The sequence below is a fragment of the Medicago truncatula genome, chromosome 5, assembly GCF_003473485.1.
Source record: "Medicago truncatula cultivar Jemalong A17 chromosome 5, MtrunA17r5.0-ANR, whole genome shotgun sequence".
Classification (NCBI taxonomy): Eukaryota; Viridiplantae; Streptophyta; class Magnoliopsida; order Fabales; family Fabaceae; genus Medicago; species Medicago truncatula.
This window is the reverse complement of record NC_053046.1, coordinates 240,285-256,743: the sequence shown is the minus strand read 5'-3', so window position 1 is coordinate 256,743 and position 16,459 is coordinate 240,285. Positions and strand designations below refer to the sequence as shown.

Sequence of the window (16,459 nt, the reverse complement as noted above, 5' to 3'; positions counted from 1 at the left end):
AATATGTAACCTCCTCATGCATTGATTAGCCACCAACTTAGAGAGTCATTTTGTAACATTTTATTTGCATTAATCAGCCACCAAAACATTATTGTAATTAGTGGTTGCATTTCCTTTCATTTTCTAAGAGTTTTAGAGTCAAAATCATCATGTAATAAGCTCATATAAATAGAGCACGAAAATGATATGAAAAAGGGGGTTGAATTTTATAGAATTTTACACATATGTGTATTGAGAGCTTTGTCTCTTGTGGTTCTGGATTGAACCATCCTTGATCTTATCAAGAAATCATATTTCTTGTGGCGATCCTCGCATCCATAGACTTATCACTTTCTTGGATTAGAAAGTGTGGCGTCCCTGTCTATCCATTCCATTTCTTCATTTTTAGTCTTTTCACCATTTTCACCAACAATATTCATAATTTGCTTCCGACGGCTCCGTGGCACTCATCACCAGAGGAGCCCGTTACCAGGTAGAATGTTTAAAAGAAATAGTGATGTGGACCAATGAGGGAGGGTGTGTTTAAAGGAGTGTGTTTGAGAGTTTGTCCGTAGCATTTCTCTCAATTAATAATTATTAAAGGGAAATGTTAACTAGTGCCCTTGGGGCAAGAATGTTTCACAGCCCATTGCACGGAGTTACTCGTAATTATATAATAATCGTGTAACTGTCCTTCCCTTGAGTGGTTGGTTGAACCAACCATCATGCGCACAATAATAAATAATCATAAGCAGAACATATGGCAGCAACATACTTAACATGCCCAATAAAAACCTACTAATAATTAAAAGGAGTACACACTATCGCATGTTGAAGAAATTACATGATTCAAAACGAAATCTTCAACAGAATCTTGTTCTGTACCCAAAGTACTAACAAAAACAAAAAACTAAGGCTACTACTATGTTGCAGTTGCAGGACACATACTTCCAAATATAACAGTTCCATACACCAAAATGTGGCCTTGATATAAAAACTAAACCTTGCCTTCAATTAAGGAAGTGAGGGCTAATCAAGCCAGCAATCTCAAGCATATCAACTTCATCTCTCCCTGCAAATACCTTCTTCAGCTTCTCGTCACAGCGAATAAGCCTCTTTTTCTCAGGGTTCTGTATTCAAAGAAAATTTCAGTTAAAACAAATCAAAGATTACAAAAGTTACAGAATGTATTTGTGAATGCAGGAGCAGGATGATAGCACGGGATTAATGGATAATTATGTCAAAATAATAAGGCACCAAGTTAAAAAGTAACATTTAAATTATCGATGACCCGTAAATAATCAAACACTGTACAAGAGTAGTTGTAGAAAGCTAGATAATAATAATAATAATAATAATAATAATAATAATAAACACTTAGATTAGATGGCTCCAAAATTGACAATAGAATCCAACTGCATCAACCATTATAAAACAGAATTGCATATACAAGAAATTCAGAAAATGTTGCAATTGAAAAGCGGAATAGCAGAGTTAGTACTTGATGGCCAGACAGGTTAATCATCTATTGTATGTAGAACAAGTGCAAACAAGGTTAAAAATAATACAGAGTTGGATATCACAGTAAAAAAGTTATGTACAAATTGGATTCCCATTTACTCACTACATATCGCAGCCATGTAGTTTGTTAAAAATAAAAGAATGAACCCAATTGAATTTAGTCCCCCACAGTAATCGATTCCCAAATAAGTGGCTAATATATTAATTCATATTGAGGACAAATTAATTAATTAATTAATTAATCCCTCTCTTATAATTGATTGTGAGAGACCAGACCAAATTGGTTGTTGAGTAAAAAAATAAAGAGAACATGAACAATGAGCAAGTCTTAATTAATATAATAACTAACAACTTACCATTCTGAATGAATCTATTCTATGCAGTTTAATAATTTCAAAAAAAAAAAAAAGAAAAAAAAAGGAGAGACCTGAAGATTGTGTTCCTTAATGTGGGCCCAAATACTCTTGAGGGCTTGGGTTCGGGAAATCTCGGGTTGGCCGACGAGGTCTTGCATCTCAGGGGAGATTTTTTTGGGTTTCATGATACCGCGAATTTTGCCACCGGTGGGTGGAGGCTGAGAGACGGTGGCGGAAGTAACTATTCGGAGTGGAGCCATCCGCAAAGTAGAAGAAGAAGAAGAAGAAGAAGAAGAAGAAGAAGTGTGAAACGCAAACCTTGGAGTCCTAAGAGTTAAAGTAGATGATGATAATAATAGTCCGGTAGCCATTGAAACCGCCATCTTCTTTCTTTCTTTCTTTCTTTCACTCACAGCGAGGGTTTGTTTGAATAGATAATCTTTGTTGGTATCCCTCTTTCTCTGTTTTGCAAACTTTACTGAAATAAATAATGTGTTATGTTATCTCCTTCTCTTTTCAATTACCAATCTACCCTTTGCCCTTTCAATTTTCAAACTTCACTTCACTTTTAGATATTTTCCAACCCTTTTTCTTTTTCCACCCTCTTTTTGCTACTTTATAACGTTTTTTTTAAAACACAAAACTGCACCTTCAATTTTCCTCCCTCAACTAGATATATCAACTCATTTCTGCCGATTCTCTCATTTGTATTTGTGACCTTGTCAATTCGATGATTGGTTTAGTTTTTAAATCACTACTCATTAATATACCAATATTGATGGGAAAGATTGACATTTATAAGATCATTTTCTAACAACTCTCTCATATTCTCGCTATTTTTTTACTCTCTTAGTCATTATGTCAAATATCTAAATGCTTTTGTATATTTTTTATTTTTTCATAAATCTTCCAAATAACATATCTCATATTGATGCATCATTATTGTAACCAAAAAAATATTGATGCATCCATTATCTGTCATTTCTTCTTCTAAATAGACACAAAAGATCAACAAAGCCAACAAAAACCTCGTAATAACAGCTGCATCCTTCCTTCAAAAATATATAAATAAGAACAGCATCTTGACACGGCCGGTTCAACGCATTTCTATTCTTGAGGGATTTAATGTGATGCTGTTTTATGTAAAACAAATTTTGGTGGTAACATAAAAAATCTTGTAAATTATAAGAGAGGTAACATAGAAATATTTAATTTAAAACAACATAATTAAAGGATATGTTTTTTTTAGCAAAATAAACGGGCCTTATGCATACCAATTTCATAGGAAAAATAAGAAAAGATAATTTCCTTTCTCCCCTTATTCACTTCTCATGTACCCTCTAAATTGACAATTTTATATTCTTTTGGATTCTAAACATTGACATCATAAATGACTCAAAAGAAAAGTAGGAAATAAGATAAGAGAATGTGAGTTGGAATGAGAAATTGTGAAGAATGAGCGAGTATTTATAGGTAAAATATAAACATAGATTGTAACGACAATCAAAGGAGGCTTAAAACATGTAGTCAACAATACAAATCCATTAAAAAACACATGGAACCAGCCAGACTTACTCACCAAGTCATCATCCATATTTTGGGCTAGTTCAGATTATATAATCTAAACTGTTTCAAGACTATTTAAAAACTTGTGCTTTGGAGGTTTTAACATGTTTTAGATTATATAATTCAAAGTAGCATGCTACAAGATTTTTTTGTGGTCTACATTGGAAGCATATGGTTCACTCAAATAAAGCTCCAAAACAATGTCGTGAGAATCATGTTCTTTATAGTTGATCAATACAATTCGAAGGGACTGATTAAGTTAGACGTTTCCTTCATCAGATCTTTTTGTGATATTAAGGAAAGTTTGATTTGGTCCATGACCTACAAGAAATATGGGCTTGTATGGATACACCATTTGAAGAATTTAGTTTGGTTAATTCATGATCTTGTGTGTGTTAATTATGTTGTTTTACATTGTTGATTTATGATGTTAAAGTTATGTCATTGAAATTGTTATATTTAATATATTTTGTTGTTGTTGTTGTAGAATTTGATTTAATTAATGACATTTCTTTTTCATTTTTTTGCATTATGGGGACCGTTTGGATTACATAACCTGAATCCGACCAAATTCTAAAAATAAAAAATAAAAGTTTTTTTTTTTTTTTGCTACAAACAAGTTTTAATACAATATGTGAAGGTTTCAGAATATAATGTCCAAAATAATATGGCCAGACGTTTAGATTATATAATTTAAACCAGTCTAGAATATAGATTGTTACATTACAAGCAATGGTTAGATGGTTTTTTTAATTCATTTTTGGTCATTTTAAATGTTTTCTTTGACTGTAGTTTTAGTTTATGATGGTTTTGTGGTTGTAAATAGTTTTGCATTCTTCTGCATTTTCATTGTAAATCCTCTGTTCATTCCTTCTTCGTTTTTCATTCTTAGTTTTATTTAATAGTGGGTTATGATATCATGGTCATTGTGTGCAAATTTTATGGGGAAGATATGATGGTCAATAGAGACTTTCATTTATAATTTGAATTCTGAGTTTTTACATAATTCGGATTATATAATCCAAAATTTTACAAAAAAAAATAAAAAAATATTGGATTATCAAAAACTGAACGGTATTTTGAGCAATTTTGAAGGACATACTAAAAACTCGAAAGGTGGAAAAAGAAAATCTCTAAAAAAAATATGTAAACCAAAATGTTCCGTTACTCACATGTTATACAATTTTCTTTTGAACCGATTTTATTTTTTTCGGTTCAAAAGAAAATTGTATATATTTTCTTTTTCCTATTTCAAAGAGCATAATGCCAAAATTCACATATACTAAAGTACTAAAATATGAAAAGTTGGACTCACATGTTCGACAACTTTTGAGTTTGAGTTGGACTGTCAAAATTACCCATACTTGGCGGGAAGGCAACAGAAGTGCAGATTGGCTTGCTAATTTCAGCATTTCAATGGATTTTCTAGATTTTCATATTCTGGAGACTCCTCCTAGTGAGCTTCAGAGTCTTTTGTTTGATGATATTTCCGGAGCTTGCATGCCTAGGAACGTCCGTTTAATTTCTTAGTTTTCTTTCCTTTGAGCTCTGAGAGCCCTCTTTTGTACAAAAAAAAAATAAAAAAAAATGAAAAGTTATGGGTTCAAACCCACGTCTTAAAATATTAAATGTGTCTAAAACGTCTTAACTTAGACCATTATTCTTCTACTCTATTTTACTCCTCAATACTCTAAAGATCATGCCATAGTCACTTTCCAACCTCAAACAATTTATAATCTTACCCTTGCCATCTAATCCAACAACATGCATAAGATAAGACACATATCAGAAAAAGGGTAAGATTATAGCATGAAAACATTCAAACATCTACTACAAATCCAACCAACATTAACATCGTGTCTTTCCGAAGAAAAAAAAAATTAATATCGTGCAAGATATATCATGACCAAAGAGCATAAGAGAAAACATACAGAAAGTGCTCTCATATATTTTCCCATCGATACTTGGATTGGATTAATTTGAAGCAGCAATGATCAAAGTGTGGAATGAAAGAATAGAAACTTAAGCATTAAGAACGTTTTAATTCAAAGTCGCAGTCTAGATTCCGATTTGTGGCTAAGGGTAAGGCCATGAGAAAACACAACTACACAAGTGTAATTTTGAGAAAAAAGTTTATATATATAAGAAAGGGAAGTAGCACCTGACTTTAACTACCATTTAAACAAAAAGAAGCATGCATGAACAATATCAAGGTAAGAAATTTGGGCCGCTTGATGTGTGGAATTAGCATTAGTGCTGTGTTTGAACTCTTTTTTTTCCCTTCTTTAATGTGTATTGTTGGACTTTGCTTCTTTAATCTAGTGGCAAAAAAAGAGGCATACTTGAAAATAAAAACTGGTTAAAACAACAACAATAATATCGTCAAAAGAAAAAACAATAAGTTATCGTCTATACATTACCCAAAAAGTTGGTTAAAAGCTGTTGATTAACGAGGAGGAGGATTGATGTGAGTTAACACAAACAACCTGCCGGAAGGGATAAATACTTACTCCCTCCGATTACTATTATAGGCAAAAATTCATTTTTTATATTCATTGAATAAATGATGTATGTAATCTATATTCAATGAATATAAAAAATGAATTTTTGGCTATAATAGTAATCGAAGGAAGTAAGAGCTAACAAATGGAGGTTGAAAAGTAGCATATCGACCTTCAAACTTACTACTAGCCCTACCAACACGTCTCTACCTTTACTTTCTACGTGAGTTGATGATTCTGACCCGCTTTTGTTTAAAGTTTTCTAACACACCAACAAAATAAATAAACTGAAATAATGAAAGCACAATATCATTTTTTTTCCTTGCCATTTTAAGTGAGGGTGAACATTCATCGCAGACCCAATAATTTTGGTCTTGTATATATACATAAAATCCTGGCATTCATCAATCCTACCATTCATCCGTTGACACCATGTGTCAAACTTTATATTGACAATAAATCCTAACATTTTATTTAAGTTTAATCAAAGGCTCTCATATATCTCATGTGTTGGGTATCAGAATAACAATCATCGCAACTAAAATAAAGTTGAAATTTTTTAATGTATTATTGTGTATATTTCTCTCTATGGAGATTGCATTATGAATACATATTAGACTACATTTATATAGCATTGGTTACTATTCTATTTATAGGTTTTTAGATAAACTTATTCTCTTCCATACAACTCCTACGGTAAAAACTCTACTACCATTTATTTAGTAAAAAGCTTTTATGGTGATGACCATTTTCATAACTTAAATGTGACTTCACATCTTCACATCATGATCTCCATAGTTTTGATTCTCATCACATATTAAAGAACTAGATTTGTTACCATAAAAGAAATAAAGAGCGAGATTCACCTCCACAAAAGGAATTAGAGATTTCTTAAGGCTTTAAATGAGTAATTATAAGTCTTTGATTAAACTTATCTCATAAGTCTTTGACATCTGGTGTCAACGAAACTTATCTCATATATATATATATATATATATATATGAGTCAGGATCCGTTGACACCAGGTGTCAACGGATTCGTTGACACCAAATATTAACCGTTGATTTCGTTTCATCTAATGGTTTACATTTGTTCAATTAAAAGTATCATGTGACCATATCTTTTGGAGATTTTCATCCCATAAATATTCATAATTTCTTTTTGGAATAATAAATATTCCTAATTCGTTTTAATGGTTTCTCTCTTTCTCCTGTTGGTCATCTTGTTATGAAAATGGCTGCAAACAACAACCAGCGATTCTATTTTTCACCAAACACTCATCCATGAATTCCACGATGGGAGTGAAAAAACTTGGCTATCAGGATCAATTTTTTTTTTTTTTTTTTTTGATAAAAGAAGTATACATATTTTTTGTTGCAAAGAAATCATGGTTCGGTGGTAGTGTAATAGTGGTTTTCGTTGATCAACATTTCGTGGGAATAAGTATTATCATTTCGATTAACATAACATAGATCAAATATAGCCATTTGCTTTTAATTAAAAGATATGCTTTTGTTTATTGCTTTGTTAATTTTTTACTACTCATGATTGCCTCGTACGGTAAAAAGAAGAAGATGAACACCATGAAAATAGTTTTGAAAGTTAGAGCATGGAAAATGACTAATGGGAGAAGATAGGGAAACTGATAAAATTAATTAGGAATATGTATTATTTCTGAAAAAATGTTATGAATATTTATGGGATGAAAATCTCCAAAATATATGGTCACATGATACTTTTAATTGAACAAATGTAAACCATTAGATCAAACGAAATCAACGGTTAATATTTGATGTCAACGAATCCGTTAACATCCGGTGTCAACGGATCCTGACTCATATATATATATATATATATATATATATATATATATATATATATATATATATATATATATATATATGAGTTAGGATCCATTGACACCAGGTGTCAACGGATTCGTTGACACCAAATCTCAACCGTCTATTTCATTTAATCAAAAGGCTCATATTTATTTACTTAAAATCTTACATGGTCATTACTTCTCTAGATCTTTTCTTACCATATTTTTGCATCACACCATTTTTAGCTTAAGTGTTTTTTGTTATCTCTCTCCTCTTTCTTATTGTTGTCGGTCAGATTTCCCCTCTCTACCATCGATCAATGTTCTAAATAAAAATTATGTCTTCTTCTCCATCTCAATATATTTTAGGGTATGAATTTGGGAATTCTATTACTTAGGGATAGTTATGAAATTGGAATAAAATTTCAAAAACTCAATTGTCATTCTTGGATTCAATACCTTCCACTCCATTTACAATTGTTTTCATCAATTTGGAATAAATTATCCCTGAAACTGTATGAGTTATAAACTAAGAGGATGTGTGGCAGCGGAGGAAATTACACCAAATTAATTGGAACATTAATTGGCAATAAATTATCTTTGGAACCGTATGATTGTAACATAAAGAATTGAAGGAAAAAAAAAAAGTATGTGATTGATGTAAAAGATACTCACCAAATAGAGATGTGAAATAATATGAGCCTTTGATAAAATAAAATAGACGGTTGAGATTTGGTGTCAACGAATCCGTTGACACCTGGTGTCAACGGATCCTGACTCATATATATATATATATATATGAGATAAGTTTCGTTGACACCAAATCTCAACCGTCTATTTTATTTTATCAAAGGCTCATATTATTTCACATCTCTATTTGGTGAGTATCTTTTACATCAATCACATACTATTTTTTTTTCCTTCAATTCTTTATGTTACAATCATACGGTTCCAAAGATAATTTATTGCCAATTAATGTTCCAATTAATTTGGTGTAATTTCCTCCGCTGCCACACATCCTCTTAATTTATAACTCATACAGTTTCAGGGATAATTTATTCCAAATTGATGAAAACAATTGTAAATGGAGTGGAAGGTATTGAATCCAAGAATGACAATTGAGTTTTTGAAATTTTATTCCAATTTCATAACTATCCCTAAGTAATAGAATTCCCAAATTCATACCCTAAAATATATTGAGATGGAGAAGAAGACATAATTTTTATTTAGAACATTGATCGATGGTAGAGAGGGGAAATCTGACCGACAACAATAAGAAAGAGGAGAGAGATAACAAAAAACACTTAAGCTAAAAATGGTGTGATGCAAAAATATGGTAAGAAAAGATCTAGAGAAGTAATGACCATGTAAGATTTTAAGTAAATAAATATGAGCCTTTTGATTAAATGAAATAGACGGTTGAGATTTGGTGTCTACGAATCCGTTGACACCTGGTGTCAATGGATCCTAACTCATATATATATATATATATATATATATATATATATATATATATATATATATATGAGTCAGGATCCGTTGACACCGGATGTTAACGGATTCGTTGACATCAAATATTAACCGTTGATTTCGTTTGATCTAATGGTTTACATTTGTTCAATTAAAAGTATCATGTGACCATATATTTTGGAGATTTTCATCCCATAAATATTCATAACATTTTTTCAGAAATAATACATATTCCTAATTAATTTTATCAGTTTCCCTATCTTCTCCCATTAGTCATTTTCCATGCTCTAACTTTCAAAACTATTTTCATGGTGTTCATCTTCTTCTTTTTACCGTACGAGGCAATCATGAGTAGTAAAAAATTAACAAAGCAATAAACAAAAGCATATCTTTTAATTAAAAGCAAATGGCTATATTTGATCTATGTTATGTTAATCGAAATGATAATACTTATTCCCACGAAATGTTGATCAACGAAAACCACTATTACACTACCACCGAACCATGATTTCTTTGCAACAAAAAATATGTATACTTCTTTTTATCAAAAAAAAAAAAAAAAATTGATCCTGATAGCCAAGTTTTTTCACTCCCATCGTGGAATTCATGGATGAGTGTTTGGTGAAAAATAGAATCGCTGGTTGTTGTTTGCAGCCATTTTCATAACAAGATGACCAACAGGAGAAAGAGAGAAACCATTAAAACGAATTAGGAATATTTATTATTCCAAAAAGAAATTATGAATATTTATGGGATGAAAATCTCCAAAAGATATGGTCACATGATACTTTTAATTGAACAAATGTAAACCATTAGATGAAACGAAATCAACGGTTAATATTTGGTGTCAACGAATCCGTTGACACCTGGTGTCAACGGATCCTGACTCTATATATATATAAATATATATATATATATATATATATAAAACTTAATAAAAAATAATTTTCTATTAAAAGCTTTTTGGGTTTTATGTATGAGTGGATAAATATTACATTGCATATGAATGACAAGAATGTAAATATACGAGAAATATGACCTATTAATCTATTGTCTTATCATTCAAAAAAAAAAAATTAATGTCTTAAAATTTTAGGTGGAGATACTCCCTCTCTTGCGGTCCTAAAACATTGATACATTGTTGCTCTTGTTATCTCCAAACTCCCAATAGACTTAAAACAAAGACTTTAGTAGCATTACCCCACACCGTGTGAACATCACACATTAGTTAAAAATGATCGATTAAAAATAGTGTTTGGATCCTCTATAGTCTATTGCACACTTACAGTGTGTTTGGTAGAGAAGAAATAGTGGAGAGAGAAGTTGAGGGGAGAGAGATAGAAGAGAAGTTGGTTATTTCTCATGTTTGGAAGCCAGGGGAGAGAGTTAAAACACGTGGGACCCACATATTTTTTATTTCTCTTCATAAGAGCGAAGAAAGAGCTGAGAAATGGGTATATTTTTCAAAATTCGATATTTGCCCTTATCTTCTTCCTTGTTTCAAACTCCTCAAAAATTGCAGAAAATTTAAAGATTGTATCCCCTTGAAACTTTAATTCTAGACACTTCTCCTATTTAATTACCAAATTTTTCTCTAATTTAATTTCTTAAATTGCTCCGATAGATTTTTTTTTGTTAATAAAAGAAGCTTACGAGAGTGGGTGAGTTGATTGGTTATGGTAGTATTGAGCATTTTTTTCTTTCTTTTGAGCTTTTTTCTCCTTTCATATTTTCTTTTTCAAGGTGTGAGTTCCTTTCATATTTTTCTCAAAGGCGTGAGTTATTTTTTTTCTTTTGAAGCTACGTGAGTTCATTTTTTTATTACACATTAAATTAGTCAAATTAGTTTATAATTAAAATAACTAAACTATTTAAACTAATAATTAATAAGTAATATAATAGGTAGTCAAATTAATCTAGTTATTTAAATGATTCTAAATTATATCAAGTGATTAAATTAATTAAATTATTTTTATGGGATTTTTTATCACATGGGTATTTTTGTACTTTTAGATATAATCAAAATTTCTCTCTTCTCTATTTCTTTTATCTTTCTCTTATACCAAACAATCCCTCAAATCTACTCTATTTCTCACCTCTTTCTCTCTTCTCATACTCTCTTTTGCCTATTTCTCTCTTCACAACTTCTCTTCTAAACCAAACATACCCTTAGTGCGCAGCAGATTAAAGAAGATTAAAAATAGTGTTCGAATTAAAAAGATTCATACTTTAGTCCTTTAGCCATAAATCATAACATAAATCAAGATAAGTTTAATATGTGACAATTACACTCCTAACATAAACCCATATGTGATGCCTTTGAAGGAGAACAATTTGCTGCAACACCTTTAAAAGAGATTAAATTATTTCAATATTGTGTTTGACAACCTGAAAGTCATAAGGTTTAGTTTTCAAACTTTCTCTAACATTTGGATAACAAATTGAGACAAACAAAAGAGATAAAGACCAAAACATGTTAAAAATAAGAAAAAGAATCAAAACACATTTTTGATAAAAGATAAATTACCAAAAATATATTTAAGCCAAAGATATAATATTACTAAATAGAAAATATTTAAACTTAAGAATTATATATCCTAGTCACCGGACACATCTAACTTGTTGTTGATTGTTGAGTCTATAGGCACTAGAAAGTAGAAATTGAGTTCTCTTTCAAATTGTACTAGTCGGTTGCTGAGATAGATAATCCCTTTCAGAGGTTAGTTAAAGGTATAGACAAAAGTATACACTTGGCAGCTATTTAGTTATGTTGCAAGATGCAAAATACTTGTTCTTGCAAGAAATTTAATAGTCTGAAATCAAAGTTCGAACAAACTGCTGATGACGGTGCTAATTAAGAGGGTGAAATGTCTAATTAGTGAAAGAATAGGCTAACTTACATGTATGATAAAAGCAACTGGTATAACTTAACTTTTGTAAAGTGAGGGATATGCAATTTATTTCGAAAATACAATTTACATATCTGTCTATCTAATAACTGTTGATTGAAACTTTCTTTTTACGGTAAAGGGACTTTTGCATTTCATCATTCAATCAATGTTTAAGAGAATAAATACAATCCATTCTCATGACAATAATTACAGTGCTAATCATGTTTTCCAATTAAAGTGTGAGGATTGTTTTTTAAGCAAAGTCTTGTTCATTTTTTGTTTTAAAATCAAAGCTAAAAAAATATTCTTTGTTACTTGGCACTGTTCCTATTAATGCTTAATTACCTGGTTTCATTCAATCAAAAGCAATGAACACGACATGTGAATGCAAATAATCATGTTTATTGCCAGCAAGGCTGAAGCCCCCACTATAATTTGTTGATGATATTTATTTATTTAAACATTTTTCAGTAAATTATTTGCATCATATTTCATTTATGTTACTATAGGACAGAGAGGTGAGTAGGACCCAACAAGAGGAGTAATCTGACCAGCTTCGGATCCACCTTACCAACTAACTAGTAGTAGGAGTACTCCTCCACTCCACTCCACTCCCTTATTGGCTTCTTTAACTTCCAACGTAGCGTACAAATCACACATGCTATATGTAGCCCAGCCTCCACATGACATGACCCACGTTCTCACACACCCATTGTTTATCAATTTTTTATAATGTTATTTTTACCCTATCAAAAGAATAATGCTAATTTTACTTGGAAGGTACGTAATTTGGGAGTTTCTATGGTACACCCTTAAATTAAAGTGTACCGGTACACCTATTTTATAAATCAATAAGTTATCGATCATTTTTATGTAATAAAGAGATATTTATCAACTTTTATATTTTAAAAAATATTATTTTATAAGAAAAAACGTCATTTCATCCTTTATAAGAATCATACTAATTTTTTAACATTTTATCCAAAAAGATAATCAATATTCACTATTATGGGTATTAAAAATTAAAAAAATTTGAATTTTGATTTGCCGACACTTTTGAGAAATAAAATATAATTATTATAATTATAACCAATAGAAAATATATTTTTTCTAAAAAAAATAACTCATTAAACTATTAATTTAATATATGGATGTACCAGTACACTCAATTTTATTGAGTGTACCATAGAAATTGCCACGTAATTTACATTGCAATTGAAAATTTGCAATAGACCGAAATTGTGAAAATAAACATTAATCTAGAAAATATTAACGAGTGTCCCCGGAGCACTCTTTAAGAATCATTAATAGTAAGTTTTAATGAAAAACTTTATAATCAATGCATTAAAATTTATAGCATTTCACATTTTTAAAGAATATTTACTAGATTTGGGATGAGTGTTCCGGAAGTACTCGTTAACAAGACCCTTAGTAAATTTGTAAATGACATTCACAAAGTAATTTTTACTCCATTTGCAAATTTATTCATGTAATTAATTTTCGTTGTTGAGTAATCCATTCATAATTCTTCAAAGTCAACGTAAAAAAACTAAAAGAAAACTTGGCATATAAGGATAGTTATCCAACAAATGTTTCAAATACAACTCTCGAAAAAAAAAAGTTTCAAAACAACAACCTTGTTGTCTTGCATAAACAAGCACAAGCAAACAAAACACAACCATATTAATAATTTGTAGAAGAATTGGTTAAGCAAAATTTGATGATCCGATGATTTTTACAGTTGACACTAAGAAACTGAATTTACATGTGTTCCCAATTAATGCATTTTTTGAACGGAAAAGCCATTCATGTGTTTCTTACGTCTGAAGGTTTCGGCCACATATCCAAAGAGGCACAGTACAATTGATGTTTGAATTGAAATTAAAGGGTGTGGGATCCAGCAGGGGTGAAAGAGGTCATTGTTAGTTGTTATTATGTCGTTTGTGACATTCCATTATACGTACGTACACATGGATGAAAGCATCGATCATTATCAGTTATCAAAGTGTGATTAAGCTGGAAATGTTTGGTAGCTAGTAACAAACCTCATGATCATGATATATACATACATAATAATTACATATACTGAACATATATTCTGCTGCCTATTTAACCTCTCTCATGCCAACAAACTCTTTTAAGTCTTCAAAACTCACTCACTCACTCAATCTCTTCTCTTCTCTTCTCTTCTACTCTTTTGTGATCTGCTAGTTGCATGCGCAGGTTGTAATTAAGCAACTGAAATCAAAGAGTAATATCATCATATACATTTTAAATCAATACAATTAAGATGGGCACACATCATATAGTTTTGGTTGTAATTGGTTTGATCTGCGTTGTGTTTTCCAGCGTAGGAGCCCAACAAGCTCCATCCACCTCCCCAAACTCATCTCCAGCACCACCCACTCCTCCTGCTAATACACCCCCAACCACTCCTCAAGCCTCCCCTCCACCTGTTCAATCTTCTCCTCCACCCGTCCAGTCTTCTCCACCTCCTCTTCAGTCATCCCCTCCACCAGCTCAGTCCACTCCCCCTCCCGTTCAGTCTTCTCCTCCACCTGTTCAGCAATCTCCTCCTCCAACCCCACTCACTCCTCCACCTGTTCAGTCTACTCCACCACCTGCATCACCACCCCCTGCCTCACCTCCACCATTCTCTCCTCCCCCTGCTACTCCACCTCCCGCAACTCCACCTCCAGCAACTCCTCCTCCAGCACTCACACCTACTCCACTCTCATCTCCTCCAGCAACTACTCCAGCTCCCGCTCCTGCCAAGCTTAAGAGTAAAGCCCCTGCATTGGCACCTGTGCTCTCGCCATCAGATGCTCCCGCTCCCGGACTCTCTTCTCTCTCCCCCTCTATCTCTCCCTCCGGTACCGATGATGTAAGTTCACTTCTCTCTACTTGATCACTATTTATTATTAGCTTTTAATATTGGACTTAACATATCCTTACAAAATCAACGTTTACCATGTCATATTAATATTTTTTATATTAGATCTAACTCATTATTTATAAATCGGTATATAACATGATGCGATGCGTGCATCTCTTTGTAAAGGTCTTGGTATTTTCAATACTAATAAGGTTGATCCCCATATCATACACAACCCTTTAGTTTGACTCATATCAAAGCTTTATTTCGAGATCAAATATTTCGGTTCGTAAATTTCCTAATTAAAAAACATGTTTATGTATAAACTAAGCTTCCTTTTCTTCTACTTTATCTATCATTCCACTATTTTCTAGCCAAATTTTGTGTGTGCACATCGTTTTGATGCAAACATAGTAAATTGTTAGCCTAATTAATTTTGTGGGTATATTGCATTGCAGAGTGGGGCAGAGAAGTTGTGGTCACATAAGATGGTTGGATTAGTATTTGGATGTGCTTTCCTGTCCTTGCTGTTCTAGATCGATACCTCTGTCTTCTCTTCAGAACTCAGATTGTTATTTTTACCTCTATATATTATTATTTTCTCGATGTGATATGGGAGTTTATTACTACATACATTGTTTGCATTCTTGAGACATTCATTTCAGGGGAGGTTTTGTATTAATTGAGGACACTTATTTTGTATCTCACTATTACTATTATAGTTTATCCATCATTCGTTGCTTTCTTTGAATATTTTATTGATTACATTTTTCTGTAAATTTTTGTGTAGAAACGAACATAACTATCATTCTTACAAACAACAAATTAAAACATTAAAACATGACACGTCGTTTTTTTTTTCTTTCTTTTAACCATGATTGGTGGTGGTGAATACCAACCGCAAATAATGGTTGAGAGAGAGGAGGAGCAGTTGGTGGTGGTGAATACCAACCGCAAATAATGGTTGAGAGAGAGGAGGAGCAGTTAGTTTTCATTTCTTAAATTATTTCCTAATTATTTTAAAATAAAACAATAACGTGTCATGTTTTAATTTATTGTTTATAAGAATGATATGTTAGGTTCGTTCCTACACAGTAATTTCTCCTTCAAATATAATGTTTCTATTTCTATTTACATTTACGTAGTTCTGTAACGTAGGGAGACTCTACAACAGGAACCATTAGATTTAGTTTCCATCAACTTTATAAAGTGAGATCCTTGTCATGTTTTCATACACTTCCTCCAAAAAAAAATTATATTCTTAAAAAAGAACAAAATAAAGGATTAAAACTAAAGTCACTAGTGGACCACATGTTATTCTTGGATAACATTTGGATGACATAAAGTTGGGTAATATTGATGAGATTTGTCAATCACAATGTCAAAATGCTTGTAAAAGAGAGAAAAACACAAATATTGTGATGACCAATGTCACCAAAGTGCTAGCCGTTATTGTTAGGTACTCCGAAAGGAATCAA

The 16,459-nt window shown here is 31.7% G+C and overlaps 2 protein-coding genes across 2 annotated transcripts; one reads left to right on the top strand and one right to left on the bottom strand.

Moving 5' to 3' along the window:
* Positions 1-751: 751 nt before the first annotated feature.
* LOC11437910 (upstream activation factor subunit UAF30) lies at positions 752-2,325 on the bottom strand. Its single transcript, XM_003610582.3, has 2 exons — positions 1,928-2,325; positions 752-1,109 (listed from the first exon to the last, which is right to left on the bottom strand). The coding sequence occupies exons 1-2, from the start codon at positions 2,237-2,239 to the stop codon at positions 990-992; spliced, it is 432 nt and encodes a 143-aa protein (XP_003610630.1). The 5' UTR covers positions 2,240-2,325; the 3' UTR covers positions 752-989.
* An 11,892-nt stretch (positions 2,326-14,217) lies between these two features.
* LOC25494480 (classical arabinogalactan protein 9) lies at positions 14,218-15,734 on the top strand. Its single transcript, XM_013597845.3, has 2 exons — positions 14,218-14,990; positions 15,440-15,734. Exons 1-2 carry the CDS (start codon positions 14,397-14,399, stop codon positions 15,515-15,517), a joined length of 672 nt encoding a protein of 223 aa, XP_013453299.1. The 5' UTR covers positions 14,218-14,396; the 3' UTR covers positions 15,518-15,734.
* The last annotated feature ends 725 nt before the right edge of the window (positions 15,735-16,459 follow it).